At 41.0% G+C, this 15,125-nt stretch overlaps 1 protein-coding gene across 2 annotated transcripts in view; it reads right to left on the bottom strand.

The window, feature by feature from the left end:
- The window catches only part of LOC127426041 (disks large homolog 4-like), a 201,325-nt gene that overhangs the window by 138,535 nt on the left and 47,665 nt on the right, over positions 1 to 15,125 (bottom strand). The window contains exon 1 of one of the 2 annotated variants that reach the window (XM_051672528.1): positions 4,564 to 4,627. The exons of the other annotated variant lie outside the window; for it this stretch is intronic. Coding sequence (XP_051528488.1) covers positions 4,564 to 4,605 — 42 coding nt within the window. The 5' untranslated portion in view covers positions 4,606 to 4,627. Of the gene's footprint in view, positions 1 to 4,563; positions 4,628 to 15,125 lie in introns of those variants that run through there. 2 annotated transcript variants of the gene reach the window in all.

Raw genomic sequence — 15,125 nt, 5'->3', positions numbered from 1 at the left:
TCCTTATCATTCTTGTGATTGTTTATACAAACGTGATTACTTCCTCGTTTGAATGTGGATTGAACTGTGGTTTCCCATGCAACTGACGCAATGTGCTACCAGTCAAGCCACAAGGGAATGTAATCGTTGTTGAGCTGTTCCAAATACGTCCGATGGGAGATAGGGCATGTCAGTGAGTCGGCATACTGTTGCCAATCCTAGGGTAACGGAACTTTCGGAAACAGCATGCTGACTTCCCATGTGATCATGCTGGTCTTTACACTGCAGAGATGGAGTGGATACTGCATTTAAAGAAGAAAATGATACAGAGCTCGCATAAAGGTATTTACACAGGAATTACATTATTATTGCAGAAATAATGCAATGAAATATTGAAATATTGATGAAAAATTATAACTGAATATATGAAATTACAAAATCTATACTGTTATGACAAGAACAAAGTTTAAGGCTGCACTAAAGCTGCTTTTCATTTACACAGAACCAAAGCAGCATCAGAGCCACCTTTGAGCACCAAGTCTCATTACTGAACTTGTTAGCATCTTGCTGAAGTTATTACAATTTTCGGCACAACTGAGTTATTTCCAAACAAACATTTGTTCTTCCTTTAAATTGTTCCTCGTTGATTGATAAAGTCTATTCAGATTTAAATAATTGCTCCTTTAGATATACAGGGGTGGCTTTGGCAGTGTAAAAAGTACCCTCACAGCATATTAGAATGATTTGTTCGAGAGATCGACAGTAAATTATCTCACAGAGCATGAACATGAGAACACATGCCTTGCTGATTGACTAATCTCATGAAAATTACGTGACTGTAGTGAAATACTTGCAAAATGACATTATGTATTCATTACAAGTATCACGGCAGTTCAGGGGGGGAATGTCCACTGTGTGGCGCTAAAAGCGAGTTAAATGTTCTCCCAGACAGATTGTATAGAGTTTTAAATTAACAAAACCTACCTCCCTACCCTTAACCTTAAACCTTAACCTAAATGATAGTGTCATACAAGCAAATGTGAGATGAAAAACGCGATTGCAAAAGCAGACACTCCATTTTGTTGTGCTTCCATGAGATTTTCGGCTCACAGTTCATAAGAAAGAGAAAAAATAAATAAAATCAAAGATCCACTTGGATAAACTGTTACAATTGGACATTATTATGACAGCAACCGGTAGGTGGACATGTCAAGGCTATTTTACTCAATGCCCTTTTGGAATACGGTTATGTGACTGAACATGTTGGAGCAAACTTCTGGTTTCATTGGATAGCAGAACTCCCTTTGTCGCTCATCAATTACTTGTTGTCTGAATGGGTTTTTATCAAAGAGGAACAATGCAAGTTTTCAGACGTGACCCTGAGAAACAATTGCTGTCCAAATAGTGCTATTGATCATATAAACCCCTTAACTAATAAATACATCCATCCACTACCAAGAATGTCATAGTTTCCAGGGGGGATGGGGGGAGGTAACCCCCCCCCAATAATCAAAACAAGCAAGTACAACCCCCAACCCAATATTCAAGCCAAATCTACGCCCTTGACTACCAGGGCCATTTCAGAGCATATTCTGAGCCCAAGTCAGTTCCTATTTGGAGCCCCGTACACAGGCCCACCCAAGAATGACACTGCAATATAGTCTTCAAAAAAACTTAAAATTGAAATATATATGAATTACACAACACGCAAAAAAATTACCAATAAATTAACCAAAAATTTACAATAAATTACCAATAAATAACTATAAAATGTAATAATAAATTATTATAAATAACAATAAATAACCATATTAAGTTATACATTTTTCTAATAAAAAAAAAACACCTTGCTCTGTAGGGCTAGGGTTAGGGTTAGGGTTAGGGTTAGGGTTAGGGTTAGGGTTAGGGTGGCTCGGGGGCCCTAAGCAGCCGCTTATACCATTTATAGCCAGAAACGGCCCTGTGCACTACATTTAAAAACACACAAACTCACCATCAGTCCCATCCTCTGGGGCCCATATAGGCCAACTAGTGACACAATCATTCTTTTAGAAATTTTCCCTCGCTCCTCTTTCCAGCTATTTTTTTATTTTTCCCTAAAATGATTAATATCGTTAAAAGGGCTTTTTTTCAGTCTAGAACACTTTCATACCCTGCCAAAAAGACTAGAATAGCTGGTCACCAGCATGCATTAGCTTTGTTTCTATTCCCTGGTGAGCTGCCTACCTATAGGCAGCATTTAAGGCAAAGGCGGACTGGGAACAGAAATCGGCCCTGGAGAAAATTTGTCGGTGTGTTGGGGTGGAAATGTGAATCGCTGTCACCTTCTTCATATCGCGGCCCCCTTCGGCATATTGCAGCACCATTTCTCGGCCCCCTTCATCATACTGCGGCCCACTTTGGTGGCCAGCCCACCGGGTAAAGTCTTGGTTCTCCCGATTGGCCAGTCCGCCTCTGATTTAAGGTATTATAAGTGCGCTCCTGATGTAAAAGCTTTTTTCTCGATATTGTGCTGCCTGATAAGATACCTTATTTTGACCAAATTCTAAGGCAGCATTGCATGTATCCTTCGAGATATCCTACAAAAGTTTTCATCCAAGATGGCAGACAGAATCGAGAGAAATGTATCAATATAGTTATATTTCATTCAATACATTCAATCCATTCAATACTTATATTTCATTCAGTATTGTTAACGTAGTTCAAATAATTAAAAATATCCCTCACAGCCTTGTTTTCAGTTGTGAAAATGTAAACAAACTGTCTACGGTCTGCTGTATACTGGTCCACTAGTTACACCTGAAACAAACCAGCATAGACCAGCCTGGATCAGTATGGAAATTCATTGCACATAAGGTACTTTAACACAAGCTTGGAGACACTTTACAGAGTTTTAGAGTTTGATACGGTAGATATCAAATCAGTCAACATGCCAAACTCACTCTTTTTGCCCCACCCCCACCCCGCTGAGCTGTCATGCACACAGACTTCTGTCCGTTTATCTACCTAACTTTGACATAACAACATATTCTGATCAATCCATTTATATTTACAGGCATATGGTCTCTTATATTTACAAGCATATGGTTTCTAGTCAGGCAAATCGTCCACATATTCACTTAAACAGAGATACACAAAAACATCGCCACACACACACACACACACACACACACACACACACACACGCACATACATTGCACAATAAACTCATTACATGTGGGTGGGTAGTTGAGATGAAATACATTTGGAAAGTTAACATGTCATGTGGTGTGACATTGCTATATGCCATCTAAAATCATTTTGCTACTTTTACATTTTTTATTTTTATTTACATTTATTTTTTTTATATTATATACATACAGTTTTATGACCTCAAGAGATTAAATTGAATATTTGTACTTATTTGTGTGATTAAAAATGGTGAAAACAACAATCTTATTTTAAACTACAATCTTGATGTTCATAAAAAATCGATATGTTATGCAATGGACATCAATTATCCAAATACCATAAATAATGAATATGGTACTTTAGTATTACCATCTGATATCATCACTGTACCATGTAGGGTTTCAGTAGTGGGTACCAATACCAGTAAAATTTCTGGATTCTCTATAACAATTTCTATACCACAGCTAAAAATGGATAATATGCTATTGAACACACTTTTTTAGCCTAAAAGTGAAATATCAATATAAATAATAAATTAAAACAACTGCATGTTTCCACTGTGTTTTTCAGTGAAGTAAACATTGCTTCAAGTGTTTTAAGTAGGGCCCTATGAAACATTTGATTAAATCTTGTGTTTTCCATTTTTATTTTTTCTAAATTCTATGTTTTGAAGTTTAGCATCAAAACCAGCCTAGGCTGGTTGGCTGGTCTTAGCTGGTTGCCCAGCCTGGCTGGGAGACCTCGGTGGTTTGGGGCATTTTTTAGCAAGTCAGGCTGGGAGACCAGCTAAAACCAACCTGAGTTGCAAAAAAAAAAAAAAAAAAAAAAACACCTTTAAAACCAGCCTGACCAGCTATGACCTAAAACCAGATAACTAGCTTAAGCTGGTTTTAGCTGTTTTTTTTTTTTTTTTGTTTGTTTGTTTTTTTCCACAGGTCAACATCTAGTGTTATATTTACCTGTGTATACACCTAAAACATACACTTTGCCTTATACTTTCATAAATTTTGCCTTAACCTAAGACGTTATATCTTAAAGATTTAAAGAAAATGGTAATGTGATGCGTCAGCTACCCATATGCACTTAGACATTCGTGTATACTGTGACAGTGTATACTTTGAGCACAATGTATAGACCCAGTCCACAGTTATTGCTACATGTATCCAGACCATAACAAGAAAAATTGTGGTCCTGTTTCTTTTTCGACATATAAACACACACATGTACGCACACGTGTATATAGTCACACTCTTCCTGATACTCACACACTCACATGCATGCACCACATCATAAATCAAGAGCAGCTAGTCAGACACAAACACACAAATCGTAGATTCACTCAGTCAAGATATAAACAACACGAACAACAGCAGTCCTGCACCATAAGACATTTTGAAGGAAAAATATACGTACCACACACGAGCACAGAAGAGGAAGCTTAGCACGAGCCCTCATCAGACACAAACAACCGCCCAAAAAGCCCGCAATGAGGGGGAAAAGAGGGATGAAAAGTGAGGAAAAGAGACAAGAGGGGAGACAGTGGCTGGACAAGTGGGTGAGGGAGGGGATGAGGGGATTTAGAGAGAGAGTGTGTTGATGTAGGTCTAGCCTGGAAATCTGGCAGACTGCTCCACCTCTGAGTCACTGAACAGGTTTGTGACAGAGACAATAAAGCAAAGAGGGAGGGAGAGATGAGAGGAGGGATATGAGAGACGATCTCACCTACGCTATCTGGAAGATTTCCCCTTCGTACATGCTGTTTACATGCTCATAATAAAGGTTCTTTGTTTAAATTTCCTTAGGTTCAACAAGGAACCCTCTTTTGGAAGAACCATTTTTACTGTACAAGGTTCTTGAGTTGGCTTGAGTTCTTTGAAGGTTAACAGAGTTCTTGGTGTTGCGTTATAAAATAGATTTTTTTTCAGTCCTGGATGCTGATTGGTCAATGCAGTGTTCCAGCTGTGCTAAAATACATGATGTAGTAACAAGGGATGCACTGACACCATTTTTTCTCCCTCTCGATCCGATACCTAAACTTTTATGTGTGAAGAAACTTCTAACTACACATTATTTCATTATAAAATAGAGAAAACAAGAACAATTTCATACCTCGTAATAGGATATCAGTCCACTTTTCAAACGCACAGTAACTGTTTGGAAACCAGTCAACTTAAATATAATGGTAAGTTTTAAAATAATATTAATAATAATAATAATTAATAATATATAAATAAATAAATATGATGATGATTATTATTATTACTAAAAATTTGAATTGTATTATACAATATTAATATATTTAAGTTGTAATTTCATAACTTTAAAACCCTCTGGCTTTTATTTTGGTGGAACACTCCAGGAAGACTTTTGAGTTTTTGTGTAGGCTAGTTCACAGTAGTTTAATTCGCTTCTCATTCAAAATCTGGTGAAATGCTCCACATTTACATTAACATTTAATCTTTTAGCAGACACTTTTATCCAAAGTGACTTACAAAAGAGGAATACAACAGAAGCGATTCATCCAAAGAAGGTAGTAATAAGTGCTGTGAAACAAAGTTGCAAACTGTGCAGAGAAGCACTTTTTCTTTACGAAGCAAAAGAAGACATTTATTGCATTAGCAGGATTGGGTCAAGTCCTTACGAAAAAGATGCATTTTTAGATGTTTCTTGAAGGTGGCTAAAGAATCAGCTGCTCTAGTGAGGTTTGGCAGGTCATTCCACCAGTGAGGAACAGTTGAAGTAAATGTCCGGGAGAGTAATTTTATTTTTCCCACGAGGTATACTTCTGGAAGGCACATAGACTTGAAGTAGGGAGTGTAGATAGTGGGGTGAGGAGCCAGTGCTTGTTCTGTAAGCGAGCATTAATGCCTTGAACTTGATGCAAGCAACCAATGGAGAGAGGCATGACATGTGCTTTCTTGGGCTCTTGGAGACTAATCATGCTGCTGCGTTCTGGATCATATAAGCAGCATATTAACGCATAATTGAAGTTCTTATGTGTTTTTGAAGACTGCGCATGTGCAAACATGCTCAAGTGCATCGGGGAACCCCGGATTCTGATGTAAAGGCTAACCCTACTATTGCAGTGCAATGTACCTGTCGCAGTATATGGTGCATGCAGCTTTCGTGTCTTCAGCAGCTTTCATGCATTAAACAGCTTTCTGGAGTATGTGTAAATGAGCTATTATAATTTGATATCCGCAGAAGTTAGTACTCCACCCCCTGCTTTACGTCATTAATAACAGCTCTATATTGTTGAACTAACGTGGTTAGAACGATGGATCTGCGACATAGTTACTAGGGTTTCGGGAAACAGTCTTGACTAGCAAGTTAATTTCGCCAACAATGCATCGTACTATGGTGGAGTTGTGTATTTGTATGGGAAACACACCCCTGATCAGTTCATATAAAATGCTTGAAACTTGTGGTACAGTAGTAAATGAACAACAGAACATCAAAGCTGTGGCCTATGAATCCAGCTTATACCCATAATTTCCTGTCCTCTCTATTCGGTACTACTGTGTAAATAAAATGATAACACTACTTAAATTACTCTTTTAATTTACTTTTATTAATATATCAGATGTAATAATCCAAAAATATTCTAAGTAGTAGGTGCTGAATGCAAATAGACCTGATGCAATTAACTTGGATATTCTCCCTGTTTTATATAAGATTTAATATTTTAAAATGTTAACCATACAATGATTTTTCCCTGATCTCTTTGCAATAGACCTATACAGTATGTTAAACAAAATGAGAAAACAGAAACACAGTAGAAGCCTGGCTAAAAATTTGGAAATCACAGAACACTAGCTACTTTGAACGGACAGCTTTGTTCGAGACCATGTCAAACACCGATGGCTGACCTTTTCATTTGGACATATCCAATTAAACATTCATTCTGGAAAGAGATGCAACTATTAGCCTACATATCTCCTAAGAAAATAAAGCCTCCTCTTTTTCAGACTTATTGCAAAATCTGTATTTGTTCAAAAATAAGTCTGAACATTGCTGGCAGCTTGTAAGATCCCTATTACATGACAATATCCCAAATGACACCCTCCTACAAAAGCCCAGTGGGATACTGAAAATGAAGTTTGTAAGATGATCAGACTTACATGTGATTGTTGTTATGTGTTGATATGTCCAAAAGGAGACCTTTGAAAAATATTGGAATAAATACAACTCGGGGGAGCACGGATAGATGTATACAGACTTAAACATTTCAACTGGTGGAAACAAAAAAACATTTATCCTTCTTTTTTATTTTATTTCATTCTGTGCATATGTATGTGTGTGTGTGTGTGTGTGTGTGTGTGTGTGTGTGTGCATTTGCGGGGGTCTAATGATGCTGAGTGGCCTGTCAGTGGGGGCGATAACTAATGACCACCACTGTAAACAAAGTCAACAACATAAACAGTGTTAAACACTCACAGAAGGCACAGTAAACAATTCAAAACAACTAAACAGGATAAACAAACACTGAGCCAGGCCTTACACCCTGCGGCCCATGACTCTGCCTCCAGCCACACGGAGAAAACTACAGATACAGCAATGCTCAGCACTGAACAGCCCATGACAGGATGGAATGGAATTGGATGGGATCACTGGACATGACAAGTTGGGATCTCAAGTTCTCAACAGGACAGGACAGGATAGGAAAGCTTATTATAATTTCTATATTTGCTTTCCATTAAATATTTAATTGAGAAACAACTGAGATCTCATTTGGGATTTTTCACTCCCTCTGGCTCAGATGTGCTGGTATGTGTTCAGCCATGTCAATTTGAAGCTCTTCTGTCTTTCACTATTTTCTGTAACACAAGCCATGTATTTCACGGCCATATGAGTATATGCCTAGCAAATGAATACGCCCCCTTACATGCGTTTTTGGTTATCTACGATTAGGTCATCTCCTTCTTGTCATTGTGTTTAATATGATGAATTCTCCTCTCGCTCTCTCACACTATTTATTTCTATACTGTATGTCTCTATCCCTTTCCTTGCTTGCTGATGCATACATCAGTGTAATCATATGAATTCACTCATAATTTTTTTGTTCATTTTTATCTTTCTCATTTCTTCTTCCCCCCTCTCTATTCTCTGCATGATACCCTGCCATGTTGTCATGGCAACAATCAGGACCTGAGGGCTTGGTTGCTAGGCAACTCACATCACCCATAAGAGGAACATGAAGATAAAAAGTCAGAAACAAACAAAACTACATAAATCAAAGGATGGTTTTCTCATTTTGGGTATACTGTATATGTGTGTGGGTCAGGTTTTGCCGATATTGTGAGGACCAAATGTTCCCCACAAGGACAATAAAACCTGAAATCTCTTACATTATGGGGACAAGCCAACAAGGAAACCAGCATAACAAATACTGAGTCATATTTTAATGAAAATATGAAATACAGAAAGTTTTCTGTGAGGGTAGGTTTAGTAGTAGGGTAGGGTTAGGGTTAGGGGATAGAAAGTATAATTAGCTCATTAAAACCATGTTTTAACTAAATCAATGGAAAGTCCTCACCATGATACTTTCAGTAGTTCGCAAGTTAATGTAATCCTGCTTAGATGATAGTGTAAACATTTGTGGCTCGCTGTCCTGGGTGAAGGGCTTGAGGCTCGAGGCTTGACCTGAGCAAAAATACACTCCACAAGACTCTATGGAGTCTTGTATTTGAGACGAGATTAAGTATTTTATGATACCTCTTGCATTTGAGACGAGACGAAGTATTTATGATACCCCCGTGTTAGGGCCGGGTTGCCCCGGACAGAGGTGAGAATCCTAGCCACCCGGACTGAACCTTAAGTCTCCCTCCAGGCTTGGTGAGTTCATTGGATGGGTCTGTGCAGCAAGCGGGAAAACCCTGAGGGATGGAACACTGCTCCGTTCGAGCAGGCGAGCCCAACCTGTGATCGAATGAGGGCTCTTGCTGCATTCGACCAGGAGAGTCCTCCGTGCTTCTAACTGGAGAGCCCATGATACAAATAGTATAGTGAATAGCTCACACAGTGTTCGGAACGGGAGAACCCCCGCTGTGGTTTGAATGGGAGAGCCCTTGTGGGTTGCGCTTGGGGAGCCAGGCCCGCCTGTGTGGAGGCGTGAATCCTAGCTGCTAGGGCAGGTCCTCCGAGTATAGGAGTGGATCCTAGGTGCTCGGGACGACCTCAGCCTCTCCTCCTGGCAATGAGGGGCCCTCACGGCATTCGAGCGGGAGAACCCCCACAGCAGTTTGAATGGGAGAACTCTTGAGTGCTTTAGGCGGGCCCGTCCTCTGTTGTGGGATGGGGGGCTTCCGGACTGGCTGGTGTGGACCCATGCTGCATCCGAACGGTGGGGCCGGCCTGTTGGGAAGTCGAGGATGAAGCAAGAATCCCCCTAACACCGGATGAGGGCTTGATGAGCCTTCCTGTTATGAAGACGGTTGGTGCGGACTATGCCAAGGTATGCGTCGGATGGCCAGTGGCCCCATAATCGTGTTTGGTGTTCAGGCAGGACTTTGTGGGCTGCTATGGTTATGGTACCGATGCAAAAGGAATGGCATGAGTATAGTTCATCTGAGATTGAGCAGGACGGATTTGATTGTGTCGTTGTCTAGGATGTGGAGGTCCAAAATAGCGGGATGGGTTCTTGGGTCTATTTTTTTGTGGTGGTGAGTTCAGAGCAATGGAGGAAGTCAAAGAAGGCAAGGATGAACATGGCATCTAGTGTTTTATTTGAGGTGTTTAGAGAAAAGTAGCCCTGACAAAGAGTGTTTAGGCAACGAGTTAGTAGATCAATAGTAAGTAGTTTTCGGTTTGTTGGGATGTGAGGTGAAGGAAGATATGGAGAGGAGAGAAAAATCTAGAAATGGCATATTGTAATTTAGGTAGAAAGCATTTCCAAGCTGTCCGAAATGTTTGTAGTGTTAGTCCTAGGGGGTGTGGAGAAGAAGTCTGGGAGAGTGATTTCTAGGAATTTCAGTTCTGAATGGGGAGGAACTGGGGTTGGTGTCGGGTTTGCTTCTAGGGCCAAGGCTCTGGATCTCTGAAGGAAAACGAGAAAGAGTCAGCAAAATGGTTTTTGAGCCTGGAACGTTTTCTGCTTTAATTATGGTTAGCTGAGGAGGGATTTGGGATGAAGTTCACTTGCGGAGGCAGCCTCGTGCAGGGAATGGATCCGGAGTAGGAGAGATTAAAATGGTAGAAGGGAGGGGGATAAAGTGAAGAGGGGAATGGGTCTAGAGCGGGGTTCACCAGCGCAGGCAGCCTCACGTGGGAATCCGCTGTAGTGGCCCATGGATAGGAAGGGGTAGAGGAATGGATGTTAGCAGAGAGAATAGTTTGTGTGGGAAAAAACAAAGGCATCTGGAATGTATGTGAGGCAATGTCAGGATACGTGCCTGCTTGGCATTTGTGATTTGAACAGGCTGAATCCTCAGGTGCGGGATCACACAACGTTCAAATGGGAGAGCATACAATTCGTGTGAGAATGTTTATACTGAATTTGCTGAGCTCGCTCGAAGCTGTGAGTGGCTGGATCTGCAGACGTGGCCCACACGGCGTACGATGGTAGGATGAATGGGATGAATCCTCGAGCGCAGCGTTTAACAGGAAGGGCCCTTGCTTTCATGTGAAAAGTTTACGCTGCAAATAATCAAAACTCACTCTACGGTACAAATGGGTTGAGTATGGCATTTGACGTGAGGGCATATGGTAGACTATGTTCGATTGAAATTGATTTGTGCGAAGATGCAGGCTTATGGTGAGCTGTTTAGGGAAGACCTGAAACAGCCAGATTGTTGTCAGTTGCTAGGTGGGTGATGGTTCATTTGGTATGAGTGGCATAATATGGGTTACAGAGCAATGGAGGCTGAGACGCATGGTCTGAAAGACGTGCTGCGGTTGTGGCATGTGACCAGTTGCGGCGCTTGGAAAGCACATGTGCTGTTTGCAGTGTAGTGGGGGTTTGCTGCATGGCCAGAAATACGCCACAGTTGCGGCACTTGGACAGCGTGTTGCACTGTTTATGGTGTAATGGGTGGTTTAGTCATACAGCACATTTGTGCTGCTTAGGGATATTGAGCTAATAGAAAACATGGTAATGTGGAAAACACAGCGGCTGCGGACACCTGAACATAATTGTTTGCTAGATTAAATGTCAGGAACATGTGAAACTATGTCAGGAAACATGCTTACGTGTGCATACAAACGACATCATTTAAAGTTGGTTTGTCATGAAATTAGAAGGCACCTGAAACTGAGTGCCCAGATGAATACCATGGTTTGATGTTTATTAACTTAAGCGTATAGCTTGGAGCTTTGTAGATTTGTTTTCCAATGTAATGCGAGTCATTTCATGACTCTGTATAAATGGCACGGGGTGACTCGTCTCGTTTTGACGAGGACATATGAAATCATGGGAGTTTGTGCCTGAGAGTTGGATTTAATAGATACTATAAGAGCTCTGTTTGCAGTAGTGTGGTAAATAAAATGAATTGTTTATACTGATGACTTATAATAATTCTACGGAAATGGAAATATTGGAGTATAAAGCAAGGTGCCAAGCTGAGCATTCGGAGTCAATTAAAACCTGTTACTTTAAACTTGGGTGGAGCGTAAAATTATGGCAGATGTTGAACGCTTTCAAAATCATGCAGCAATTAAGTTGTATGGTCAAGCTTGTAAATAAAAGTTGTAATCCAATGATTCGGGTAAAAGTAGAGAAGACTGTAAAATAAAGTGATAGATTGATTTTACCTGCGTGAAGCATTTGTCCTTATGGGAAGAGGGAAAGTCATGTTATAGTGTAGAGCGGAGTGGAAGTTTGTAGCAGTGCTTGCTTCGATTTATCGGGGCTGCGCGGAGAGCTCGAATGCTGAGAGGCAAGACGAGTTTGCAGAATTATTATGAATGAGTTGGGATGTGGCGCTTGATCCGCCTCTTGCAGAGCTGAATTCGGCTCGTGTCTGTTCGGACAGAGGCTGTGTATAACTGTGTACAAGGATCTCAGTTCATGGGCAATGGAGGATTCAGGAGACAATGAAGCAGGTTCAAGGTCAGACTTTTAATCTTCAGCTTTTTCAGACAATTGACGGTAACCGTCAATACAAATAAATCATTCACAAATAATGGGGAAAACACTCTCTGTGATTGGCTGTTGGTTTGCGGGTCACTCTCTCTCCCCCACTGATGCTCTGGTGTGCCTTATCAGGTCTCCCTCCACCATCACTATAATGAGAGACTGGTGTTAGAGATAATTACGACCCAGGTGACGAGCCTTACTGCTCTCCCTCTACTGCAGATTGAAACATGACCACGCCCCCCATGCCACAAACTGCAGTGTGCTGTGGAATGGTCAGAGCGAGTGCTGCGCGGCAGAGAGCTCGTGCTAAAATATCTGCATTGGTTTGAAAAGAAGTTGTAATTAGAGTATCGGTCGATTGAAAGGAATTAGCTGTTGCATGATTGCCCCCGTGTTCTGAATGGGATAAATCGTACTCCGGGTGGCATTTTTGAAGGGAGAACGATCGTGATATTCATGTTAGAAGTTAACAAACAGAGTCGCTGAATGGATCGCACCCTAAACGAGCTGTGCAGCGTGGTAATGAGGCTGACAGGAATCATCTGGGTGGGAGAACCAGATTGAAACGCTGGGGAGAGTTGGAATGATGACTGAATTAAATAGTTAAGCTTTGTTTCCCTTAATGACCCCTTAATTATAATTTGACGACAAATTTGTGCCCAAAAGTTACTCTGACAAAACCTGGCTTTGGGGACATTTGGGGATGTCCTCATTTGTATGAAATAAATAAATAAATACATGTTTTTTAAATTTTTTATTAATGCTTTAGAATTAGGGTTGGTCTACAGTATTTACAATTAGCTTTATATAAAAAAACATTATATACACTGATGAGCCAAAACATTATGACCACCTACCTAATATGATGTTGGTCCTCCGCTTGCCGCCAAAACAGCACTCACCTGCTGAGGCTTGGACTCTACAAGACCCTTGAAGGTGTCCTGTGGTATCTGGCACCAAGACATTAGTAGCAGATCCTTCAAGTCCTGTTAGTTGTGAGGTGGAGCTGCCATTGGTCGGACTTGTTGGTCCAGCACATCCCACAGATGCTCAATTGGATTTAGATCTGGGGAATTTGGAGGCCAGGGCAACACCTTGAACTCTTCATCATGTTCCTCAAACCATTCCTGAACAATGTGTGCAGTGTGGCATGGCGCATTATCCTGCTGAAAGAGGCCACTGCCATCAGGGGATATCATTGCCATGAAGGGGTGTACCTGGTTTGCAATTATGTTTAGGTAGGTGGCACATGTCAAATTGATGTCCACATGAATAGCCGGACTCAGGGTTTCCCAGCAGATCATTGCCCGGAGCATCACACTACATCCACCGGCTTCTCGTCTTCCCACAGTGCATCCTGGTGCCATCACTTCCTCAGGTAAACGGTCCACATGTACTTGACTGTCCACGTGATGTAGAAGAAAACAGGACCAGGCTACCTTCTTCCACTTCTCCAAGGTCCAGTTCCAACACTTGCATGCCAGTTGCAGGTGCTTTCGACAGTGGACAGGGGTCATCATGGTCACTGTGACCGGTCTGCATCTACGCAGCCCCATATGCAGCAGGGTGCGATGCACTGTTTGTTGTGACTCATTCCTCCCATAACCATCATTAACATTTTCTGTGACTTGTACCACAGTAGGCCTTCTGTCGGTTAAGACCAGACAGGATACCCTTTGTTGCCTTCGTGCATCGATGAGCCTTGGACGCCCAACACCCTTTCGCTGTTTGTGGTTTGCCCCTCCTCGGACCACTGTCGGTAGGTGCTCACCACTGCTGACTGGGAGCACCCCACAAGCCTTGCCGTTTCAGAGATGCTCTGACCCAGTCGTCTGGCCATAACAATTTGGCCCTTGTCAAAGTCACACAGATCTTTACTCCTGCCCATTTCTCCTGCATTCAACACGTTGACTACGAGAACTGATTTTTCGCTTACCATCTAATCTACCAAGACCTTGACATGTGGCCTTGTTAGGAGATGATCAAAGTTATTCGCTTCACCTGTGAGTGGTCATAATGTTTTGGCTCATCGGTGTTTGTAGCTTTACATAAAACCAATACGTCTCGGGTATGTCCTCATTTAGATAGCTAAGTAAACATGTATGTGTGTGTAGGAACAATATCTGAATAACTGTGTCGTTCTATAGACACATTTATCAAAGCCCTATTTAAAACATCAAGCGCCCAAACTGTTACATATATTGGTTGTTACTTTCCAGTGTTATAGCATCTGGTTCAGAGCTCAACATAAAAGTGGAAATGTGTCATTTTTACCTTAAAGCTCTGAACTGTGTAGTTTCTGCAGCATTAGCATTGCAAAATGGAATTGCAAAAATAATGATGGTTTCAAACAGGTTCCCGAACTCTCACTGAACCAACAGTCCCACCCCAAATTCACTCCATTGGCTGAGCCAATGCTGCTGTGTTGGGCTGGTGTGGTCACTCAATCAAACTAAGGAAGATTGTTAGCAGCACAGAGCCACAGTGTTTACACTTTTCTGGGAAATCAACCTACTTATGGCTTACTTATAACTGTCTCTGCATATTAAAATGTGATAGTAGAAAGTGTAAGCTTAGAAAAATTAAGCACTTAGGTGTTAAGGAGATATTTCTGACCTTTAACAATGACTTTCAATAGTGTAACCTAATTAAAGTGATAGTATACCCAAAAATGAAAATTCTCTTCATTTACTCTCCCTCATGCCATCCCAGATGTGTATGATTTTCTTTCTTCTGCTGAACACAAACAAAGAAAATTTCAGCTCTGTAGATGTACAATGAAGCTCCAAAAATCACATAAATGAAACATAAAAGTAATACAAAAGACTCCAGTGGTTAAATCTTCAAAAGCTATATGATATGTGTGGGTGAGAAACAGATCAATATTTAAGTCAGTTTTTTA

The sequence above is a fragment of the Myxocyprinus asiaticus genome, chromosome 3 (genome assembly GCF_019703515.2).
Source record: "Myxocyprinus asiaticus isolate MX2 ecotype Aquarium Trade chromosome 3, UBuf_Myxa_2, whole genome shotgun sequence".
In the NCBI taxonomy this organism is placed as follows: Eukaryota; Metazoa; Chordata; class Actinopteri; order Cypriniformes; family Catostomidae; genus Myxocyprinus; species Myxocyprinus asiaticus.
The sequence above is the reverse complement of the archived record's forward strand: the minus strand, read 5'-3'. Positions and strand labels throughout refer to the sequence as shown.